Genomic DNA, 14,397 nt, shown 5'->3' with positions numbered 1-14,397 from the left:
TGTCTATCTCAGTGGTTCACTATGCTCTTCATCTACTGCATGTTCGTTTTCTGGAGTGATTGAAAGTTTTGTGCGAAGTTGTAATTGAGGATTCATACAAAATTAACATGTAATTAACTGTATTAACATTCATTGCATAAATACATTCTTTATTCAGAGCAAAACTGAGAACTTGTACGCTTTTGTTAAGTGTAGACCTCGTGCTTCCTTCTAAAATTTGTGAAACGAGTATCCCCAAAAATTATCTAATTGTTTTCGGATCTCCTCACCCCCCCCCCCCACAATCTATGATAAGGCACAAATAATTATGACAAAGTCAAACACTTGTAAGGGTGAGGGCATACTATGTGTAATATGTAGAATTCCAAAAACTTATGCTCAGAATGTTTCGTTTCTCCTAATCAAAGTTTGTCTCCCTATACCTCTCTTTACTATTAAAAACTAATGAAAATTTAGGCTTTAATTTGGCCTAATTTCGTTAGATGAATATTCATTACTTACCGCTAAAGATTTACCGCTTAAAGATTTAATGTTTGGATATGCAAAAATTGAACTACTCGCGGTCAATAAGGACGAATCTACTTACTTCAGGGTTCGTTGAGGGATGAAAATTTAAGAAAGGTTTTAAAAGAATAAAAGTTTTGTGACAAGATTAATAACTGAAATTCTTGGAGATGAATCCCCTCACCTCTTGTCCGGACATTTTCTCTTATTTAGTACTCTCTCTAAGTCCGTTATGAATATATTGACACTTCTCAATTATTAAAATGACAATGATCAATCGTAAAAATGTGATAAAAATCAGCATGACTTTGGGAATCATTGGTGTCATTACTGCTGTATTCGTTCATTTTTACGGACTACCAGCTCTCACGAAGTTTATTGTGTTGAAAGTAAGTATGGAACATTAATTAAGAATTATTTTGCTAAGATTGGCAGATAAGCGAAATTCGTATGCACCATACCGATCGACGACCAGTGTTGTTACTATAATGCTCCTGCCTAGCAAAATACTTTTTTGCGATATTCTCCGTTCACGCATGAAATGTTAAAATAAGGTTACGTTTACTAAGCCCTCATTAGTTTAACTGAAAGGATTGAAAATATAACCAGAAGAGATTCTGTGAGCCCGTAAACACATGACCATAAAAGTTCCTATAGACAGCTAATTTTCGAATTATTAATTCCTGGACAAGAATGGTAAAAACATTATTAACCTGTGTGAACTCCTGCCCAAATCCATGAATTTCGGACGAAGGTTTGTCAAAAGCTCACCGGAAAGAGTGCCTTTGTCACATTTTCCATAGTATCTTCAAAAAACGCCCTTTCAATTTTACAAGCCAAAAGTGTGAACGAGAAGCCTGCCACAGAAACTTTGTTGGCGTGATTTGACTGCAATACTCATCTGAATTTTATGATGAAAAGTCTGCGTGAAATGAAAAAATGTATCTTTAAAAATAATTGAAGCAGTTAGGCTCTAAGAAGCACAGGGTCACCGAATCCAAAGTTCAAAGAACCGTAAAAAAATTGTGATTTTTTTTGCATGGTGAACCATAAACCAAGCGGTGTTCTGATCTGAACTTTTAATGTCAGCTTGACACCAATTTGAGTGAGCCTAATAACAAAGGTCGGATTGATGTTAAATCCTTTACAGTTTGTCAAGAAAGAACATTTTGGGGGAAATTTTAAACTATGTATCAAATTCCCAAAACACAGACACTTCTATGAGGATGTTAGAGGGTGCCAAGGCTTTTAAGCAAAAACCGAGCACGGGCACCGAAACCGCAAAAGAGGCTTTTAATGTGCAAAGTAAAGTATTTGCGAGTGAATAAAAAAAGAAAACGCAAAAAATGTATGCTGTTTTCCAATTTCTTATCTTTACACGTACAATCATGCTGCTTGTTATGAAAGAGATTTGTCACTTAAAAACTGCATTCTAGGGAAGGACGTTTTTTTAAAAATATGCTAGGGGACGCCACGGCGCTTCACTCTTTTTTTTCTAATTGTGTGCTTTCTTCTTTTTATCAGTTATAGTGAGCTGAACTAGAAACAAAACCAACTCAGATAAAAAATTGCTAAACAACATTAATTACAATTCAGAACTTACTTAAAATGCTAATAAATAATAATTTTGTTTTCATCTGCTTAAAATAGATAATGGCCTATTTTAGTTGCATTTTTCTTTAAGCTATCACTGGGGGAAAAAACACATTGGATCTACAGTCCAGACTCTTGAAAACGTTGACAAGAAAAAGGACTCTTGATTCAATCAGATTTAAGTTTAAATCAAAAGGAAATCCGCTCAAATTAAGAGGCTTTGTTCTTGATTTAAGCTTAAATCTGATTGAATCAAGAGTATTTTTTCTTGTCGATGTTTTTAAGAGACTGGAATCCAGATCAAATGTGTTTTTTTTTTTTTTTTTCCAGTGTATGATTTTTGATTACCGCACTCAAAGCACTAAAGCTCGGGCGAAAAATTAATTTCAGGCGACGCTGCTGACTGAGGGGACGACGCGATGGGAGAAGTGGGTCACAATTCCATTTCCTCTCCATTTCAAGGTGTACATTTTCAATGTCACGAACCCGGGCGAGGTGGAGCAGGGGGCCAAGCCGGTGCTCGCCGAAATGGGGCCGTACGTCTACGAGTGAGTGGTCTAAAGTTCACTGCAACCTAAAACGCCGACGCCGACGATGATCCCGAGTGAATGGATTCTGCACTGTAATGCACTCCCCGCCCGAGAAAGGGGGCCTCTATCAATTACTATGAGGCCGGGACAAGTGCACGGCCGTCCTAGCCGAAAACCTCTCATCTCCATAGGGTTTCCGTTTCAGATGCGCGGTTCTTGCGGAGAGCGCTGCCTTCATTGGCCATGCGCGTTTGCGAGTACACAGAACGGAAGCCGAAATGACCCAACATAGAGCTTTCCTCGTGGGATAGTCAGCCTTCATTCACAGCATTTCCCCATGGGCAATGAAAATGATGATAGTCGCGGTCTGAGAGGAAGAGTTAATGCTTGTGGTGTGAGGTCCATTTGAACTGGGGCGCTTTTGGTCTGCCAATTTAGGAATAAAAGCAAAGCTTGTTTCACTTTCATTAATGGCAACGTATTTCGCTCGCACTGGGAGAACCTGGGGAAAGGGATTCTGAAGGGGGGGGGGGATCTACGTGCATTAGTGTTCTAATTTGAATTGGCTCTTTTTAGACATTCTTTACTGCTTAAAAAGAAACCTTTCGCGTTGGTTCTGCATCTTTATTTCATGCTTTGTTTTCAAGATTTAACAGTAAAAAGATCATCCTGTGATCATGTTATTTCTTTCGGGAAAAATCAAATCCGGATAACCTAAATTCAACTCATGTTTCTATGCTGAGAATATTCTTTGAAAATTTCAAATCATGATTTGCAAGACAAGTAAAATTTCTTAGATTACTATGCCATCAAAACTACATCTTCGCCGAAAGTAGACAAGTGCATACACTGTTCAATGGTTCAATAATTGAACTATCTCCTCTGTAAATAAGTCGGTAACATAATTGCGTTTTCCTCATTTCAATCTTTCTTTCAAATATAGTCAGTATCTGAAAAAACACAATGTGACAGTGGAAGGAGATACCATATCGTACAATATGGAGCGTATACTGAAATTCAACCAAGCTGAATCTGGGCCGGAAAGGACTGAGGACGATATCATCACAACGATCAATTTAGCTTTATTGGTAATTCATGAGATATGATACCTGTTTCATTGTCGTCCGTAACGTAACGTCAAGTGACGTACTTAAAAAGTAATTAACAAACTTAAACTTTTGTTCAAAACTAATGGGAGTCTTGATGAGATCTTAGCTTTGTTTAACAATATGGACAGTGTCATATGTGTGATTAATTATCATTCAGGTGCTTATCATAAGCACATATCGGTGGCCAAAAAGCGGAACCACGTATCTCCATTTGTGACGTTATAGACTCCAGTCATATTTTATTTTTTCTTGACTTCTCTTCTCAGTCAGCAGAATATTCTGTATAAATTTCAAACTTCAAAAATGGCTTGTTTCTCTTAAAAAATCAATTGAGGACGGAAAGGAACTTTGAAACATCACAATATTGAAATACGCGGTTTCACATTTTGGCCATCGTAATCGATATATTTGACAAAAAATAAACCTTAAAGAGACTGTTAGATGCACCATGAGTGATTTCATAAAACCAGTATCTTGAAGTATTTTATCTCTTTTAATAATCACCATTAAAAAGTGTTTATTCAAGAAATCGATCTTACCTTACACTACTTTATGACCTGCCTGCGGCCAATTCGGCAAATCGGAGATTAAGTGGATTGCATTTTGCAAAAAGGAACCATAAGCATTCCAATCAAAGACATAAAGACGGAGCACTAAAAGCAAAAAATGAAGCTTCTAGAGCTTCTTTTCAATCACCTCTACTATTGGCTAGAGGATTGGCGGCGAAATCGGGACAAGTTTGAATTCAAATGTAGGGCGGGAACTAATAAATAAAATTGCGGAAACAAAGTATTTTAGGTTGATTTTTGCCCAAATTCAGGTACACACTCATATTTTATTAACTTTAGGTTAGTTTCGGTCCGTCGTCGACCGACTGATTTCATTTGGAAGTAACGTAGATCTAGAACTGTAACGGCCTGTTTGAACCTGCAGAACCACCATGAGCAGAAGAAAAACTAACTTTATCTGAGATTACTGCCTGTTACCGAGCAAAAGTAGGTGTAATATATTAGGACGCAGACCGAACTTTCTTAGTATATTCGTTTTAGGAATTTAAAATACGTTTCGAAAGAAGAAATGTGCAAAATCAAGAGGACAAGTTCAAATCAAATTTCCGTTTGCCGCCATGGATTCCCGCGCTCATTTACACACTCACACAAGCGCGCAGCGCCGAACCTAGCTTCACTTTTTCCCCGTGCTTTTAGATACGAGCGCTCCGTCTTTATGTCTTTGATTCCAATGCTGCTAGGATTGTATGCAACTTACATTTTTGGTAATATGCCATTACTGAAATCATGCCAAAGATCAAATTTACAAGGGTAATTTTTTTCATGAATTTATAGTTTAGAGTAAAGATAAAACTTGTTTGGATGATCAGTTTATGTTTGCAAGGTAAATAAAGTTGCACAATCTTAGCAACAGTGGAATGCTCCTGGTTCCTTTTTGCAAAATGCAATCCAAGTGTTTCGCAATTAGTCTCGAAATCAGAATGCCCGTTTAGCTCTAAAAGTAATCGAGAGAATGTTCTGATCATGAGGGTTAATTGCATTTTTGAAGGGGACAGCTCTGCACTTGGAAAGCAAGATGCCAATGGCCCTGTCTATCCTGAGCGACGCTGCGCCGAAGATGTTCCCGGAGAACGAGGTACTATTCCGAACATCCACCGTCAAGCAGTTCTTGTTCGAGGGCGTCCCGATAAACTGCTCCCTTTCGAATGGACCTGCAGTTATGATTTGCAACGGACTCAAAGCCATCAGACCGGCTACCATTAGACAGGCAGAAAACTCAAGCGACATGTTGTTCTCTTTTTTGCATCATGTAAGTTACTTCTCATCAGTTTTTGAGTTGATTTCCATGCAAAAAGCGCCCGAAAGAAGCAGCTGGAAGTTGCTCCGAAAGTTGAAAATATTACAAGAAATCAGGGTTCGAAAAAAGTTGAATATCTTAAGTAGCCTATGAACTGAATTTTAAAAGTTTCAGCAAAGCTCATAGTTTTTTTTTTCATAAACATAAAAACAGTATTTATTATTTAGATATTACATAGAGGCATAATGTTGACAAAAATATTTAATCTGCGAGCAGATTATCAATAATATGTTTTTTTCCTTTTATTTTAGCTGTACTTACTAAAATTGCAGACTGCGAGCATTTCCAAATACTACTCATAGTTTGATAAAGTAATCGATAAAAGGTAAAATGCTCAAATTTGTGTATCTCCCGAGTGAATGTGCCATTTTTCTATGATATCACTATTTGACCTCGTGGGAGCTTGGGTTGCCTGTATTAAAAATTGAAGGCAAACTAGCTTGACGCTAATTCAATATTTCCCCGTTTGGTGAAGAGACATTTTTGGGTGTGTTCCGAGTGAATTCGAAGTCCGAAAAACTGTGAAAGAGTTGACGTAATTCTAACAAAAGTTAACATGCCTACAACAAATTCGCCGACGATTATGTAGAGGATGACAAAGTGGCATAGTCTTGACAGCTAAACTTAAAATTAGCTCTGGTATGCATGGCCAGAAGTTATGTAGGTAACTTGTTTATTATAATCGTCTTGTTTTTGCAGAAAAATGCAACCCTCTCCCGTCGTTACAATGTGAGTAGCGGTTTGGAAAATTTCAAGAACATTGGCCAAATTCTCTCATACGACGACAAGGACAGCAATTCTGTTTGGCTCAGTGAAAATTGTAACAAAATTCACGGAACTGACACAAACATCTTCCACTCCCTTGTTTCCAGAGACGAACACTTATTTGTTTATGATCCCGATATGTGCAGGTTTGTACGTAAAATAATCTCTTTTTTTTCAAAAAGCAAACACCTTCACAAGAAAATTCTTCTCATTAGCTACGACCGAGTAGAAAGAAGGCACGGAGGAACAAAAGGTATCTGAGGAAGGCATTTTTTGTGAAATATCGAATCTGCAATTAAGGATGGCATTACGCAAAATTTACAATGTATACTTTCTTCCACTTGTTTCCCAGAGTAGTTTCGTGATGTAAACAAAGACTCTATGTTTATTACAAAAAAAATGTATGTGCAACTCAAGAACCGTCAATCGAATGTTGGATTCTTCAATGAAACAGTGGGCTCATTTCCCTCTTTAGAGAACAGATGATTTCATTCCGTTTAATGTTAACCGTACCACGAATGCAAATACTCGCACGAAGATAGACTTACAAAATAAATATTAGATATGAAAAATTATAAATAACGCACCTAAAACTAACGCACCGAACTCATTCAATCAATTTTATACATGCATACATAATTGAGTAATCAGGTTGTCTTTTACTGTTCTCTAATTCTTACTTAAAAATTACAATGTCAGTGCGAGCTTTTATACTCAGGAATATCAGCATGATAACACATCATTGAATTTCAACACCAGAGTTCCTGAAAATTCTCTCCAAAATGCCCAACAAATTCATCAAACATGACAAACTTTTACTGTATACCCCGTAAAATCATGTCTGCTTCTGCTGACCATATTCGGAAGAAAAAGAGGCGTTTGATCCGCGGGTAATTCTTCAAGAGGAAAATATTAATAAAAAGTACAACGGATCATTTGCTCCCATTTTTTATTGAATCAGACTTTATATTGTGACGCACAATTTTCATCTAATTTCTTCATTTTTGTTGGCAGAACTATGTTCATCGAATTTGAGCGCGACACCGAGGTTAAATCTCTCCCCGCCTACAAATTTGTTCTTCCAGTAGAAAATGTAGCAGATTTCAAGACAGTGGCAGAAAATAAGTGTTACTGTTCGCAAGGGAAAGATCCGAAGAAACCGAGGTGCTTCAAGAAAGGTGTATTTAACCCAGCACCTTGCACAAGTAGGTAGATATCGATTCCTTTTTGTTATCTGTTCGTTTCTTCATGTTATGAAAGGGCACTCCGTTCGCCTTCAATTCCTGTCGCAGGCAAATTCCACTACTCGGAAGTTGATTAAGCTGTATGCTGTGTCTTTGAAGTGAATTGCTAAAGTGTTTGGTCAAAATTTTTGCCATCAAAACAACATCTTACATTGTGGCATCTTCATAAAGATAGTCATCGTTACTATACTGAGAATAGGTTACCTGATTTGAGCTAAATGTTCTTGAATTTTGGAGTTTTCTTTTTGAATCAAAGATAAAGTGGCTTCTTAACATAAATCCCTTTTATCTTCATGTAAACCTATTCTTTTCTTGATGAGAGCATTTTTATTTTTGAATCGGAAGAAAATCTGATCGGCGGCAAATTCAAGAATGATTTGATTGCTTAATCATATCAATTTTCTCAGTACGTTAGCTTTGAAGATATGTCTCAGCCTTTTTAGAGCTTTGCCTCGTCCGTGGTGAATGTATTAAGTTCATTGAGGCATTGCAAATTGTTATGTTTAAACCGATTTATTTGAAATTTTAAATGTTCATACATTTTCTAGTGAACCCTGAATTTGAGCTCTTTTTTTGCGTGATCTTGGTATGGACAAATTACCTACCTAACCTGGCGACCGCCATACCACATCAGTTTGAATATTCGACGGATACTGTAATAGGCTTAACGTATTTAAATGTTAGGAACTTACTTACATTAGAGTTTCAAATATTTCCCAATAATAAAAGTGGATAACGCTGCTTGAAAAGTGACTCTTACAACTCTACTTCTTTAAATGCACCTAAAATTCTGAATTTGTCATTCATGCATATGGTTCCAGACCAGCCGACTGTTATATCGTTTCCTCATTTTTACGGTGGTGACTGTGAATATATCAGTTTCGTGGAAGGGTTGAGCCCTCAAAAAGAGCTTCATGAGACATTTGTCAATATTGAACCGGTGAGTATTGTGATTTTTTAATGAGAGTACTTGAAATTAATTGTATGCATAAAAATACATACGAACACCTTGGTGGTCGATTCTTTACCATGGCCTAAAGTGGGGAAATATCAGTAATCGACTATTCATGCCTCGCTACTAATTACAATTATTGTTCTCTCTTTTAACATTTTTCCACGTTGTTATATAGTAATCAAAACTTTAGATGTTTTACATAACACTTTGCTGTGTCCTTGTATTTGGCAAAAAAAGTTCCAAAAAGTGATTGTCATCGAGGAACTGTTACTTCGTAAGTAGATCCCATCACTTTTTTCGCAAAATCGCTGTCAGGAGCGGTTGGATTCAATATGATCGATTTCAGTGGTCAAAGCAGCGGGTCGATTGTTGAACCATTTATCGAATGATTTTGATCGATAAATACCTATCTTAGCAATGCTTTTTATCGATCATGGTCGTTCGATATCGATTCAACAATTGATTTGCAGTATTAGTAAGAGCAATATTTATTTTTTCAGGTTACGGGTATTCCGTTGAATGGAGCTAAACGAATACAGTTTAACATGCCATTTGGACCAATTACGAAAATCTCTGCTCTGGGAAATACAACGCGGGGGATTTTTCCTGTGCTTTGGATTGATGACGTAAGTCAAAAATACGTTGAAATTAATGTAGTATTGGTAGCGTGTATGAAAGTAAGTGAAAAAAAGCACTAAGAATTGGCCCGAACTGTATGTAATAAGGTATGAAATGGTGTGGACCCAGCACCATTTCTCCCCCTTGTTATATGAAAGTAAGTAAAGCTCAAAAATGCGCATATTTCTAACACAGATTGTGCAGTTAGAAGTATATTTCTGGCCTTTCCTATACTTTTATCGTGATTTCATAGCTATTCGCAAACGAAACGATTTGTCAAATTAACTATTAGACAAGATACAACTTTATGTATTCTGATATATGTTTATATCAATTTTTGCTAAAACCGCATACAGACGTTAAAGACCTAACATAAAGTGTGTTCACGATCTAGTTTGTTTCATGGCCGCATAAAATTAATCAATACTATGTTCCAAAGATCTACAAACATCCCTCCTCCTACCCTTGTTCAATTACCAAGCACACGCGAGATGATCTTTGAGATTTAAAATTCTCTAACTTTTCTATTTCCGCGTTAAAGTCCCCTTATCATAGCGCGCAGTTTTCACAACGGACCAGTCAGAATGGCACGAATTTAAGCATTCTGATGCATGCATCCTGGCCCAAATTTTACACAAAACACGATTTACGCATCAAAAATTACTGAAATCAACTTCTTACCGAGATATCTTCTGTTTTTGGATGCGTTAATCAAAATCTCTCAACTCATGAGGTAACAAAACTCTACGAGCGTCAAATCGCGCACTTAATGTTGAGGAAATAGTTTTTGCGGCATGAAAATGGCTCAATCGTTGCAAGTTGTTTGAATCTTAAAAACACAGGGTACGAGCGGGAATTCGTAAAGAAGGAACTCTGCTTAATTTAGAGGCCTGCAACATCCGTTGTAGTACGTGATATGACTCAAGGAGAATATTGTTGTTGTTGTTGTTGTTTTTTTTTTTTTTTTTTTTTTTTTTGACCGGGCTACTTAAATTTCCCGTCATTAATGTAAATTAAAAACGTTAATATCTCAGTTAGGAATTGATTTCAGCAATTTTCGTTGCGCTAACCGTGTTCTACGTAAAATCCTGATCAAGAAACACGTATTAAAAAGCATAAAGTACTACCTTGCTTTCTGGTCTTTTCATCAGTTTCTATTCCAGACCAGTAGCAACCTAGTATAATATGGACATATTTTTGCGAAATGGAACTATGTGCAAGTGGAAAGATGGGGTGTGCTGTGCTCGTTAGTACTCGGGGCATAAAAATGAATGGGACTTAAAAAAGCACCAGTGACGTCAGCTGTATGAGAACCGGGCTCGACGAAGACTGAGGTCCTCAGTCTTTAACGCATGAGCCCTGTCCACAACGCTCTTGTCAGATGCCCACGGCTGACGAGTTAGCGCCAACGATCTAGAAACTATAGATAGGGGGATCCTATGCTACGCCAACAGTGAAATTCGTAACACACCAGGAGCAACAATTAGGTTAGGACGAAGATAGTCGGTTTCTATGGCTCCTTATGGGACTGTTGCTGAATACGGACTTGTATCAAATTTAGAACCAACTACATATATTTGAAAATCTGTGTCCGGATATGGAACTTAGCCATTCATCAAGTGCGTTTACGATGAATATTTCAACGCTAAATCATTTATTCTAAAAACTCCCGTAAGATTCCATGTATTTGAGGTTATGACGAAGATAGCAATCGGCCATGTCCACTCCCCGCCCGCCTATCGAACGACCGCTCCATGTGTGTTACGTTTTTCCGTAGGCCACCATCAATCTATAGTTTCTATATTGTTGGTTAGCGCTTAGTTCCTTTTGAATTAATGTCAAATCCCGCTGTTCCATTTTCTCAAGAGGAACTATATTCACTTTTACATCGTTTCTCATGCTGCTTCCACGAGCACACCCCATCTTTCCACTTCCATATAGTTCTTATTAGCATAAATACGTCCATATATAATCCCAAGAAAAAACATTTTCAGTGATTGCTGAATGACCTTTATAATGGTCAATGATGTTTCAGGGAGCCGATCCGAACGACATAGTTCTAACGCCGCTGCATGCGTTACAATTCGCATTGAACTGGTTCCGTTTGGTCAACTGGGCATTGTTGGTGGTCAGCGTGGTCTGCGTCCTGCTCGTGCCGGCGGCGTTGGCGGTGGAGGAACGCGCCTGGTCGGGTCAACTGCGGCCCTTCGTCCAGCCCTTGGCGGCGCCCCCGAGCAGACGGCCCGACACCGGGGAAGCCCAGCCCCGGGCGCCGCCCCTCAAGTTCGCCGTCAACCGCGGTCGCCGCGACCCCTCCATCGACGCCATCTTCGGCGAACTCGTCACCGTTGACCCCGTCGCCTGGAGGACCGTCCGATGAGCCGGGAAGATCCACCAAGATGTTGTCAGATTTCTGACAAACTAGGAGTTTCTAGGAGGCCATGCGGGTATCCCCCAGAGGGCGCCCTCTAAAGCCCGCATCGCGCGCACCGAGTAAATCTAAATGAAACTAGCTCATCTAGAAACTGTCACTTGTCAACAGACGCAAAAATCCTGAAAATAAGCTCGGTAGATCCTTTGAACAACCGTCCGCCGTTAACCTAGCGTGTAGATTCTGTACCCTACGTCATTTTTTTTCTTCATGGGTTTCCATTATAGACATGTTTTCAGCATTTAGGATGATTTTACTGACAACATCAACAGTTCTTAAATTTACAAAACTATTTTCAAATTATTTGTTTCTACATAAAATATCAATTTTGAAATAAAAGCTTCTTCTTCTATCTTATGTGTTGTGCATGAAATAGCAATCTTTCCTCGCGTCTATATACGATGCAAAATCAAGAAATGTGCACCTCATAGACGACGATCAAACATTGAGAATTAGACGTTTCCATTAGGGAAATGCCGGTATACCAGCAGCAGCATCTCTACCATAAGTTTCTGAAGAAGTAACATTTGTTGCCTATCTCCAAGGTTGAAGGAAAAACATACCGCTTCATCAATCAAATCCGGTAAATTATGATACAGTAAAAAATTGATTCACTATGTGCGCGTTGAATGTTTCAATCAGAGACGTCTCGATACTTAAGGACACAACCACCGCCATCCCTTTTTTCGCGAACCTCCAGTTTCGAAAAAATATGCTTCAAAAATTGGTTTTACTGAGAAATAGCACCAAGGAATAAATAACTGTCACAATTTTAAAACTCTCGCCCTCTTCCTCTTTTTTTTCTTTCTTTATAAATATGTGCGGTTACTGCCATGAAATAAACTATTGACAGAGCGCAACTTCTAAGAAAACTGTGCAAAGCTCTGAAATATTTTCCATTCAATGCTTATTGAAACAATTTATTACTCATTGGCTGAACAGAAATGGGCTATTTACATCAAAATAAATTATCTCAACTATATGACATGGGTCCTAGCATGCATGTATTTTTATGCGCCTCAAGGTTCACGCCACAGTGGAGATACTTTCTTTTGCTTTGAATATGTTTTCAAATTACAGACTACCCCGGCTGGTTTTAATACTCAAGGCATCATGGTCTAACATCGACTATCGAACCGTTCTAGAGAGTCCCGTAGAACCAACTTCAGTGACGAACATGATGTACGATATCAAAATATATACGTATTTAGAATTAATCGAATATTCTCACAAAGTTGACAACGTTCATTGGCGGATCCACCAAATTGGCAACATTGTCTTTTCTCCGTTTAAACCTGCGAAAATGTATCGATTCTTGGAGGGGCCAGATGCTCCGATATGAATCGATTTTTTAGCATAGGTTTAAATGGAAAAATCCGGTGTTGCCAAATTGCTGGATCCGCCTTTGACAACGCTCGGCTCACTTACAACACTGTCTTATAGCAGCAAGCCGGCTTCGACCGAGAAGTGAGGATTCTAAAACTTCCCGATGCGAAATGGTCGGGCGTCACGGGAATGTCGGGGAAACATCAGGAAATTCCCAAAGCTTGGGCGCGTCGCGGCAGCTCGCGCTTGGGGCCAAATTCAGACGAATAGACTTTGGCCCTCTATAGTACCTGAAATTAGGGCTGTAATTGTACTGCTGTAATTACTGTCAAGATGTTCTACAAGACAGTGGAATGATCTGAATAGGAGCCCAAAATCTGACACCGGGAGGAAATCGGTGATCGTTAGAATCTCTTGAAATATGTGGGCAACTATTTCGCTTTAAAACTCTAGCTGCATGCTCATGAAATTTTCTAAAAATGACCCGTATAAATCTGATACTAATGATATCGATATTGGTTCCAGTCGTCCTCACGTAAGACTTCGTTGGCTTAAGTGCAAAACCACGTATCTCCATTGCGGTGTATTAAAATCTCTGCTCCTATTTTATTATTTCGAGGAGGAACAAGTCAACTCTAACGCTTGAAATTTCTATGGAATATTCTGCTAATAGATACGAAAAATCAAGAAAGTTTCCAAGACATTAAGTTGAATAGTTTGCCAATAAAACAGTATAAGTTTAGCAGGAAATCTACAACGTCTCAAACGGAGATGCGTGGTTTCGCACCGTAACCATCGACTTGTACTTCGGTTTCTGTTAAACAGGTGTAAGTCCAAAATCTCATGAGTCCTAGCGTCCTGCGTGATCAACAAAAGCCAGGGCTCATGAGTTTTTGGACTTTCGCCCGTCCAATAGAAACCGATTCTATTTCGATGGAGGTAGCAATTGGTGCGAAAAGAGTAAGAAAAGTATCTACGATTGCCGAGTGTCACTCGGCCGTGCTAAGAAAGGACGTCGTAGGAGCCGTCATATACTTTGCCAAAAATCTTTTGATAAAATACGAATTCTCAGGAAAACTTGCAAATGTTTCTGTTTGCCAACGAAAGAAGACCGATAAAAAAGTTCCGGTGACCTACTTCCCTTCCATGTTTACAGTAAACACTTTTTCAAAGTGTCTTCTTCTTAGAGTGGTCTCCATCAGCGTTGTCGTCGATTTGTTTTTTCCACCAAAATATCTCATTCTTACTCCCTTCTCAACTTCGCCTCGTAAACTCTTTGAGAGGTAAATTCGTCTTTATAGAAGTCCCTAGCCGGTTTGAATTTTGATAACGAAAACCCAAAAATAGGGCGGAGAAAGTGTACTTCAGACAATTTTGAGCTATCAGTGAGGTAAACGTATGCGTAGGTATTGATTTTTTCAATCCTTCTAAAGGAATATAATGGGAATCAGGAAAA

General features: G+C 38.5%; 1 protein-coding gene across 1 annotated transcript; it reads left to right on the top strand.

Annotated features, from left to right (window-relative positions):
* Nucleotides 1-11,967, top strand: LOC109038948 (sensory neuron membrane protein 2). Its single transcript, XM_019054225.2, has 9 exons — nt 1-893; nt 2,488-2,645; nt 3,571-3,715; nt 5,294-5,554; nt 6,302-6,513; nt 7,382-7,572; nt 8,433-8,551; nt 9,067-9,192; nt 11,220-11,967. The coding sequence occupies exons 1-9, from the start codon at nt 768-770 to the stop codon at nt 11,562-11,564; spliced, it is 1,683 nt and encodes a 560-aa protein (XP_018909770.2). The 5' UTR covers nt 1-767; the 3' UTR covers nt 11,565-11,967.
* Nucleotides 11,968-14,397: the final 2,430 nt, after the last annotated feature.

The sequence above is a fragment of the Bemisia tabaci genome, chromosome 4 (assembly GCF_918797505.1).
Source record: "Bemisia tabaci chromosome 4, PGI_BMITA_v3".
Classification (NCBI taxonomy): domain Eukaryota; kingdom Metazoa; phylum Arthropoda; class Insecta; order Hemiptera; family Aleyrodidae; genus Bemisia; species Bemisia tabaci.
Note: the sequence above shows the minus strand (reverse complement) of the source record. Positions and strands in the feature narration are given on the sequence as shown.